The sequence below is a fragment of the Ictalurus punctatus genome, chromosome 17 (genome assembly GCF_001660625.3).
Source record: "Ictalurus punctatus breed USDA103 chromosome 17, Coco_2.0, whole genome shotgun sequence".
Classification (NCBI taxonomy): domain Eukaryota; kingdom Metazoa; phylum Chordata; class Actinopteri; order Siluriformes; family Ictaluridae; genus Ictalurus; species Ictalurus punctatus.
In genome coordinates this window covers 3,410,940-3,420,894 of record NC_030432.2, presented here as the reverse complement: position 1 = coordinate 3,420,894, position 9,955 = coordinate 3,410,940, and the positions used below count along the sequence as shown (strand labels likewise).

The 9,955-nt window shown below is 42.1% G+C and overlaps 2 protein-coding genes across 2 annotated transcripts in view; both read left to right on the top strand.

The window, feature by feature from the left end:
* Positions 1-1,676, top strand: part of LOC108277591 (interleukin-1 receptor accessory protein) — a 15,157-nt gene extending 13,481 nt beyond the window's left edge. Inside the window, exons 9-11 of the mRNA XM_053687423.1 lie at positions 280-423; positions 574-717; positions 808-1,676. Of these exons, the coding sequence (XP_053543398.1) occupies positions 280-423; positions 574-717; positions 808-1,307 (788 nt within the window). The 3' untranslated portion in view covers positions 1,308-1,676. The remainder of the gene's footprint in view (positions 1-279; positions 424-573; positions 718-807) is intronic.
* Positions 1,677-3,863: 2,187 nt separating this feature from the next.
* On the top strand, positions 3,864-5,057 carry LOC128635290 (interleukin-1 receptor accessory protein-like 1-A). Its single transcript, XM_053687424.1, has one exon. It carries the CDS (start codon positions 3,884-3,886, stop codon positions 4,412-4,414), a length of 531 nt encoding a protein of 176 aa, XP_053543399.1. The 5' UTR covers positions 3,864-3,883; the 3' UTR covers positions 4,415-5,057.
* The last annotated feature ends 4,898 nt before the right edge of the window (positions 5,058-9,955 follow it).

Genomic DNA, 9,955 nt, shown 5'->3' with positions numbered 1-9,955 from the left:
CCATCACAGACCCCCACAGCCACGCCCAAAAATCTAGTAGAAAGCCTTCCCAGAAGAGAGAGTAGAGCGCATTATAACAGCAAAAAAGGGGACTAAATCTGGAATGGGACGTTCAGGTCCTCATATGCCAGGTCACAATGTTTCAGTCCCATGTTCTGTCAACATGAAAAAACAAACACGTATAACATGATATTTTATGTTCATTATATAATAATTGTGTGCTGGGTTTATCGACATGCCACTTTTTAAAAATGTGTGTGTGTGTGTGTGTGTGTGTAGTGTACATTCCGTCTGTAGAGCTCGGCTGTGGTCTCGGTGTGACTCTGGTTCTCGCGTTGTTGCTCTTTGTGTTGTATCGCGTGTTCTGGCTCGAGGTCCACCTTCTCTATCGCTCCTGGTTCGGCACGGACGAGAGAGACACCGGTAACACACACACACACACACACACACACAGCAGAATCAGTGATATATGGAACAGTTGTTGAGATTCTACTGTGGATGTTTTCCGAACCAAATGCCCTACTCACTTCATAGCCTATGGTACACTGTAAGATTTTGCATGTGTGTGTGTAGATGATAAGGAGTACGATGTGTACATCTCGTACGCACGCAACACTGAGGAGGAGGAGTTTGTCATGGCAACGCTGAGGCACGTGCTGGAGGCGGAGTTTGGCTACACAGTGTGTATATTCGACAGAGACAGTCTGCCAGGTGGAAGTGAGTACACAAACTTGCATGAGAAAGTGTGTTTAATGAGTTTGCCGTTCTCATATTTATCTCTGCAATATCGTGTGCGTGTGTGTGTAGCCGTAACCGAGGAGACTCTGCAATTCGTCAGCCGTAGTCGGCGTTTGCTGGTCATACTGAGTGCATGCAGTGCGTTTCGGGATGCCCAGGCTCTCCTGGAGGTTCGGGCGGGTGTGTCCGCCATGCTGCGGGGAGGCAGCGTGAGGCTGGTGCTGGTCCAGTTTAAACCGACCCGTGCGACAAGCGACGGGAGTCACAAACAGAACACGCACAAGTGCGTGAAAGAGCTGCGCCGAGCACGTATCGCTCTAGCGCTCGTCCGATGGGAGGGAGACAAGTCTGCCTCGCTCACCTCTCACTTCTGGAAGAAACTGCGTCTGCAGCTGCCCGTCCGCACACCGACACACACGACTAAATGTACACAAGATACATCGCATACCGACAAGGACCAGAAATCAGAGAGTACGATGCTAATTCTGGAACCGCTACATACGCCGAACACACACTCGCACAACAATACAACAACAACGGAACACACAGACAAGTTACACCAAACATAATCATCATCGTCATTACTGTCATGTGTGTATGTGGTAGTATTACATTGAGGGGTATCTGACAGTTAACTGATTTGCTAGTTAGCTAATATCACCCTATACAAAAGTATTCAATAAATTTATAATAAAGGATACAGCCATCCTTTTGGTTAATTAACAGTATAAATTTTACACATCCCATTTTTCGCATGTTACTCTTCAGGTATCTAAAGGTATGTTGTTGTTAAGCATTTCATTGTGTGTGGGTGTGTACAGTATTAATGCCATTCAGCCTTTTTATATTGCTTTGTTTTTGTCATTAAGTCATCAATCATGTGATGTCATTTCAACTGTGTTGTTATTCAAATGAATAAAAATCATGTTCATATTCAACAGAGTCACGCACATCATTCACACTCATTACAGATCGATATGTAACTCGCGTTCAGCTCGTCAGGGCAACAGATCAGTTGGGACATACCAAATATAGGAATATGCTAATGTTCTAAATAGAATGGGATGCTAGTAAAACAAATGCTAGTGAACAAAACATGGAGTAATTTCATTTGTTAGCTAGCAAACCTATTTAGCTTTCCTTTCTCTCAAAGTTCGGAGCCTTTCCTCCTAATTGCAGCCTCCCGTTGTTCTCTCTGAATTATCGCAGATGCTCTATCGCTATCTCTCTGAAGGATTGCAGACTCTCTCTCTCCTTCTCTAAAGGATTGCAGATGCTCTCTCATTCCCTCTGAAGGATCACAGATGCTCTCTCTCTATCTCTATGAAGAATTGCAGACTCTGTCCTTCTCTAAAGGATTGCAGATGCTCTCTCTCACTCTCTCTCTGAAGGATCGCAGATGCTCTATCGCTATCTCTCTGAAGGATTGCAGACTCTCACTCTCCTTCTCTAAAGGATTGCAGATGCTCTCTCTCACTCTCTCTCTGAAGGATCATAGATGCTTTGTCTCTCTAAGGTATTGCAGACTTTCTCACTAAAGGATCACAGATTCTCCCTCTCTCTCTCTCTCTCTCTCTCTCTCTATCTCTCTCTTTCTCTCTCTGAAAAATTCCAGCCTCTTTCACTAAAGGATCACAGATGCTATTTTTCTCTCCCTGAAGGATCATAGACTATCTCTGAAGGACTGAAGATGCTGTTTCTCTCTCTCTAAGGATCACAGATCTGTCTGAAAAATGTCTCTCTCTGTCTGAAAAATGAAAAATTCCAGACTCTCAGTAAAGGATTATAGATACTATTTTTCTCTTTGATGGATCATACACACATTTTCTCTCTCTCTCTCTGTCTCTCTCTCGTGCTCTCTCTATCTCTGAAGTATCACAGATGCTATTTTTCTAATTCTGAAGGATCTCAGACTCTATGAAAGATCGCAGACTCGCACTAAAGGATAACAGGTGCTATTTTTCTCTTGCTGTAGGATCTTCTCTCTCTCTCTCTCTCTCTCTCTCTCTCTCTCACTGAAGGATGGCAGACTCTCTGCAGGATAGGAGACCCTATGCTTCTCTCTCTGAAGGATCACAGATGCTCGTTCCTCTAAAGCATAGCCAGTGTTAGAGAATCTCTGTCCCAGGTTACAATCTCTACTACAACTTGATGCTCAGCAGAAATCTGAAAGGAAAATAAACGGAAGATCCTGATCCTGAAGCAGGAAATGTAGACATACACAAAGTATTTGGTATTCTGACCAAATTGTCTTCATTTCCAAAACATCGGAAATGGCCAAGATAAGCTTGGAATGATTATGCACACCTTAGCCTGCTAGTTAACTGACTATTAGGGTATCCATCAAGATCTTTAGAAGTAGTTAGGTTAATATATAGTAGATATAAAAAGTATACAAGCCCCTGTTAAAATGGCAGGTTTTTTCTTATGTACAAAATTACATCAAGACAAATCGTGTCAGATCTTTTTCCACCTTTAATGTGATCTAGAAACCTTATAGCGCAATTCAACCGAAAAACAAATAGACACGTGTAAAACATTTGAATGAAACCGAGATGAAAATCTTAAAGAAACTGCTGATCTTTATTTGCTGATGGATCCAGAACACAAACCTCACTATGAGCAGAGATTATGAATGAATTTTGTTCATGGTTCAATCATGAGTTTGAGTTACTATCTACTACTTCTCCCTGTGTCCATGTGGTTCCTCCCACTTCCCCAAAACATGCCAGTTGGTGGATTGGCTAAAATTAATTGCCCTTAAGTGAGAATTAATGTGTGTGTGTGTGTGCATGATGCCCTGCAATGGCCTGATGTCCCATCTGGGGTGTATTTCCACCCCATGCCCAGTGTTCCCAGGATAGGCTGTGGAATCCAAGTTCCTTGCTTATTCCATACACCTTATTTTCAGCAGAACAGTGACAGTGGCCTGGTAGTTTGTGTCGCTATTGTACAACTGTATCCGACACAGTAGCACTGCTGGGATTTTTAAAGACCTCACTGTTACTGGTCGGTTTAAAAAGAGTCCAGCAAGCAAGTAACTCCAGCCAGCAGGGGTGAGAACCTGAGACTGATGAAGGATAAAGGATGATTATATGGAAACGCATAACTGTATCTGATTAAATGGCCACTTAATTTATGTGTAATGTTAGTGTTCTGTGTGTGTGTGTTTGTATCAGACCTGGCCGAGTCAGTCCTGAGGTGTATGCAGGCGAGTCGGCGGCTCGTGGTGGTGCTCAGTGGAGCATGTGTGTGTGACAAGAGCATGCAGAAGCTGGAGTGCGGGCTGTGTGTGTACCTGCATGGCACGTGTGGTACTCCGCTCATCACGGTGCGGTGGCGACGTGCGCTCAGGGCACCGTGCTGTCGCGAGCTCGCCGAACTGCGTCGGTGTGCCATCTGCGTGCACTGGCATGGCGCACAATCCCAACACCCCACCTCACGCTTCTGGAAACGACTGCGGCTTGCGCTACCGGTCCGGCCGCTTGCGCTCGGCCCGAGACTCATTGACAGCACATCGTCACACTCTGACCTGGCGGCGGCGGCACTGCGGCGCACACACACTCACACACGTGCTCACCTGCACACAAGCAGCGAAAGAGCGCGTGGCTGTGCGGTGTGTGTCAGTAAACAGACCAACAGAGGAAACAGTGAAATACAGAGCACACACTGCTGACACACACTCACACACACACATTCGCACACACACACACAATGCACAGGACATTATTGTTATACATATCACAGAACAAAAAATATCCATATAGCAGTTTCTGAATTCTAGACCTCACACTGTGAACAACACACACACACACACACACACACACACACACACACAGAGAATTCTACAATGTTAATACTACTGATAAACTACTGAGAGACTTTTATTGAATATGTTGCTCTCTCTCTCTCTCTCTCTCTCTCTCTCTCTCTCTCTCTCTCACACACACACACACACACACACACACACACACACACACACACACACACACACACACACACGCGCGCACAAACATGACATGATGCAAAAGGGCTATGTAGTGCAGTAATAAATTGTGTGTGTATGCGTTCTACTGTGCTGTGTTTCCTCACTCAGACACCAGAGGGCAGCACATTACTATCTCAGAAACAACGTGCCACTAAAAGTAAGGTAAAGACTAAAAGCTGTACTGTATATTTACTTCATAAGCCTTAGGGGCAGAGCTCATTTATGGGCTGAAAAAAAATGGGTCTCTGTGGTTTTTTTGAATGGCACGAATGTAATACAGGAAACGAAACGCTTTCAACAAACTTGATGTTGTGCCAAAATCCATTTGTGCCAAAATCATGTCAGTTACTTGGTGTACGATGTCGACTTCTGACATTTCTAGTTTATAAGGCTGGATTTCGGTAAGATGGTCAGTTTGTGAAATCAAGTTTGGTGTAATTCATCTGCAAAACTTAAAGTTTGAGGTAAAAAAAAGAAAAAGAAAATTATGTTTGAATGTTTTACTCCCACTCTTCTGGGTAACACATTCACAACCAGGTGTGTGTGTTTAGAAGGGTAACAATATTGTACAGAAGATTTTTAAAAACATTTTATTTGACAATTTTACATTTGTCAACCATGAATGGAACATAAAAACCTCCAAATGTGTAAAAGTTCGGGATGGGGGTTGAGATTTATGAGGTAGAGAGATGTACTGCTTTCACTGATGGAAACAGTGTGGAAATAGTAGCATGCGATTTATAGGTTATTATTTGAAGCTCACAACAAGTTTTCAATTATTCGGGCAGTTTCTCCCATTCTTCCCGCCACTCTTCCTCTCGAGCTCAATCAGATCAGATAGGGAGATAGGGAGCATGTGTTATCTTCAGATCTCTCCACAGATGAACTAAGGGCTTCAAGCTTTGGCTGGGCCACTAAAGGACACTCAGAGATTGTCTTGGCATCATGTCATTGTCATACTGAAAGTTGAACCTTCACCCCAGTCTGAGTTTGTGTACTCTGGAGTAGGTTTTCTTCAAGGACCTTTCTGTGTTTGGCTACATTCATCCTTCCTTCAACTCTGACCAGTACTGCTGCTGCAAAGTACAGCCACAGCACGATGCTGACACCACCATGCTTCAATAAAGATGGTATTAGCCAGTTGTTAAGTAGTACCTGGTTTTAACAAGACGTAACACTTGGAGTGCAACCAAAAAAAAAACCCTCATCTTTCCCCCTCATACTCTCTGAGTCATTTCAGTGCCAGCTGTATGCATTTTACTCAAGAGAGGCTTCTGTGAGACTTGACTAAAGTTCTTCTAGCCTGGTTACTGAGTTTGGCTGGACAGCCTGGACTAGGAAGAGTTCTAAAACTTCTTCCATTTCAAATCAACATAGCCTACTCTGCTCATGAGTACATTCGAAGATTCAGAAATGGTTTTATACCATTGCTCAGATCTATAGCTGCTTTCAACTAGAGGACGTAACTTGTACTTCCTGATCTCTGACGTGGAAAAAAAACACCCCCTCATTAGGAATTCCTACTCAGGAACTCGTGGGTGGTCTTCTCCACTCCAAATTCTGCTTAGCTGAACAAATCAACATGTCGGCCGTGAACCAAGTAGCACTTCTTACCTTTAAAAGAGTTATGTTGTGTAAATATACACAAGTGTTTGCTTTAGATCAATCAATCTACAGAATATTGTTTGCTTGTTGAATCTATAACACCGACTATACAGTTCCCTGTTTGGAGGAAAACACAAATCACTCATCACAGTTATGTCGAGGTCAACAGTCAGGTCATTCCCAGCTCCGACTTCCCATTTTTGCATCCTGGTACACACAAATGTGTGTCTTTCTAAATCATGTCCAATGAATAGTATTTGCCAGAACTGGACTCCAGTCAAGTTCTAGAGACATCTCAAGATAATCCAAGCAAACAGGATGCACCTGACCTGAACTTGGACTGCATTAGCCAAGGGAATGGATTTTGGATTATGGATTATTATGTGTAGAATACTGGCCCAAAAAGTACATTTAGTCCATTTAAATACCATATACCGTACCGTTCATATCTAATACGTTTTATATACAGTGTATCAACTCCTACACCCTCACAAGCAATTTGCATGTACAGCTGATGTCCTCTTTTTTTTTTTTTTTTCCTCAAAGCGTTCTACTCACTGCTGTCGTCAGTACTGGTTTCCATTACTCCTTCTGACGGCATTGTGTCGGGTTTGTGTGTGGGTGTGTGTGTGTGTGTGTGTGTGTCTTGCATAATGGGAAGTAAAACTTAAAACTTATGTCTGCTTTTTTCCTCATCACACTCGAGTGCTTCCAACTTTTCAGAAAAGTCATATGTAATGTCAAGCACTTCATGACCAATCAGATTGGAGTTTGAGGTGGAGGTGGAGGTGGAGGTAAGGGGGGGTGGGGGGGGGGGGGGGGGGGGGAGGTGATCGGGGCAAACCAGAAAGACCAACTTGGAGGACAATTGCTGGTGGAAAGACGAGTTTTGTGAGTGACTGTATATAAAGTGAATATAAAGAGATATTTTATGTTCACCATTAAACTAACACAACACTTACTCACCTTACTTCGGAAGAGAATAAATGGTATTTCACTAAACTTCTTTCCAGTAGCCTTCCGGCTTGTCCACGTGATCGTCAGCAAACTGCAGGCTGGCAGCAATGTTCTTTTTGGAGAGCCGTGGCTTTCTCCTTGCAACCCTGCCACGCACACCATTGTTGTTCGGTGTTCTCCTGATGGTGGACTCATGAACATTAACATTAGTCAATGTGACAGAGGCCTGAAGTTGCTTAATAGTTGCTCTGTGACCTCGTTGACTAATACACATCTTGCTCTTGGGGTGATCTTTGTTGGTCTCAACTCCTGGGGATTGTAACACTGGTCTTAACTTTCCTCCATTTGTACACATTCTGTCTGACGGTGGATCGGTGGAGTCCAAACTCTTTAGAGATGGTTTTGTAACCTTTTCCAGCCTGATGAGCTTCAACAACTCTTTCTCTGAGGTCCTCAGAAATCTCTTTTGTTCGTGCCATGATACACTTCCACAAACATGTGTAGTGAAGATCAGACTCTGATAGATCCCTGTTCTTTAAATAAAACAGGACGCTCGCTCATTCACACCCGATTGCCATCCCTTTACATTTACATTCATTCACTTAGCGGACGCTTTTATCCAAAGCGACTTACAAATGAGAAAGATACAAGCAAAGCGATATATCAAGCAGAGAACAATACAAGAAGTGCTACCATTTTTGATGAAAACACCTGACTCTAATTCCACCGCCAATTAAACTGCCGATCCTAGACGTTCACATACTTTTGCCACTCACGGATATGTAATATTGGATTATTTTCCTCAATAAATAAATGACAGTGTAATATTTTTGTCTCATTTGTTGAATTGGGTTCTCTTTGTCTACTTTTAAGACTTCTGATGAAAGTCTGATGATGTTTTAGGTCATATTTATGCAGATATGTAGAAAAGTCGGAAGGGTTCACAAACTTTCAAGCACCACTGAAATGTTTATATCATTGGTGTGAATACTGTGTAGATTATAAGCCCGTGTGTGTGTGTGTGTTTGTGTGTGTGTGTGGGTGTGTACCGAATCGCTGTGTCTGTTCCAAAGAACCTGATTTTAGATTCAGTACTGTGATTGTATGTGAGATTGTTTCTCTGTAGTGGTGCATCTTGGGAAATGTAGAGAAAGGCATGTTTATTGTCTCTGCTGGTAAGTGGAGGCGGGAGGTGGAGCACAAACAAAAGAGAGAAACAGGTATGTTTCTGCTCAGAGAAAGCCCCTCGGTCACTTCTTGCCTCCCACACGTTCACTTTCATGCTTTCACATACACACACACACACACACACACACAGACTTGTCTTACTGTCCTTCTGAGGACTGGCTTCATTATTAATTCAGATAATTAATGCTATATCTACATTGAATCTAAATTAACCCCAACCTTAACCTCGGTAACCGAAAGGAAACCTTTTGGGTGTTTTAGTTTTTCGAATCAAAGCTGCAGTATATGAAACAAACAAACAAACAAACAAACAAAACAAAATGTCCCCACAAGGTCACAACTGGCAGATATTCATATCCTTTGGGAACGTTACTTTTGGATAGTCCCCACCAAGATATCGACCGATCATGTGAACATGACATAGTGTATATTAAACAGATATTTTACATACACACACACACACACACACACACACACATGTGAGTTCAAGGAATCAGTCTAGTTTTAGCCCAAAAAAGTGATATTTGCCTAAATCTGAGTAATATTGGAGTAAAATGACTGTGAGGGGAAAATAAACTGGATTATGAATATTCATTTACGTACATAGAGTTTTTTTGGCATTTGTTCATCTTTCAAATAACGCAACTGCCGAGTAAAGAAGGCTAACTAGAAGGAAACATCTACAAGTTTGGTATAGTTGTCTATACCGGCATGTAAACTAAATGTCCATGTACCCATGATCAGGATAACGGAATACAAGTAATAAAACCATTACTTAAAACTCAAGTAGAGCACCAATTCCTGTTTATTAACTATTTTAAAACCATCACACCCATGCTTTCTCGAGAAAAAAAAAATCTGTGTTTGTCATCAGTATTTGGAGCACATGCATTAAAAACAGCATTGCTGATGGTGCATTTCTTTGCGTGACTGAGACAGCAAGTGAAATGACGTTTCAGTGTTTCTTTGATATCTAATACGTATAATAACCCGATAGTACCGTGTTGTTTTCTCGGTGTAAAAAACGCTACGTTTTCTTACATTTAAAGCCACGGTGAACGGAAATATATTTTCAGGCACTTTTTCGGTTTTTTTCCGTTATTTAATATACGTCATATTTACACACGTAACTATGTGCTTCTTTACTCTGCGTCTGAAAATATGAAGAAAAAGTATGTATTCATAAACCTAAACAACGATATGTTTAAAATCCGACATTACCAACATTAGCGCTTTGTTGCAAAGCTTTTGTTATTGTATTAATTACAGTGTACACTTTTTTTTTTGCAATCATCTTTAACACATTTTACCCCAAGGTTAAGAGGGTCCTTCTGATGTACTCGCAATTTCAAAAGCCTCCACATGTTTTCAATGAGATTGCGGTCAGGAGATTGGCTTTGCTGTACTTGAGTTTTAAGGCTGTATGTTAGTGTATGTATCTTTTCTTGGCCATTTCCGATGTTTTGGAAATGAAGACAA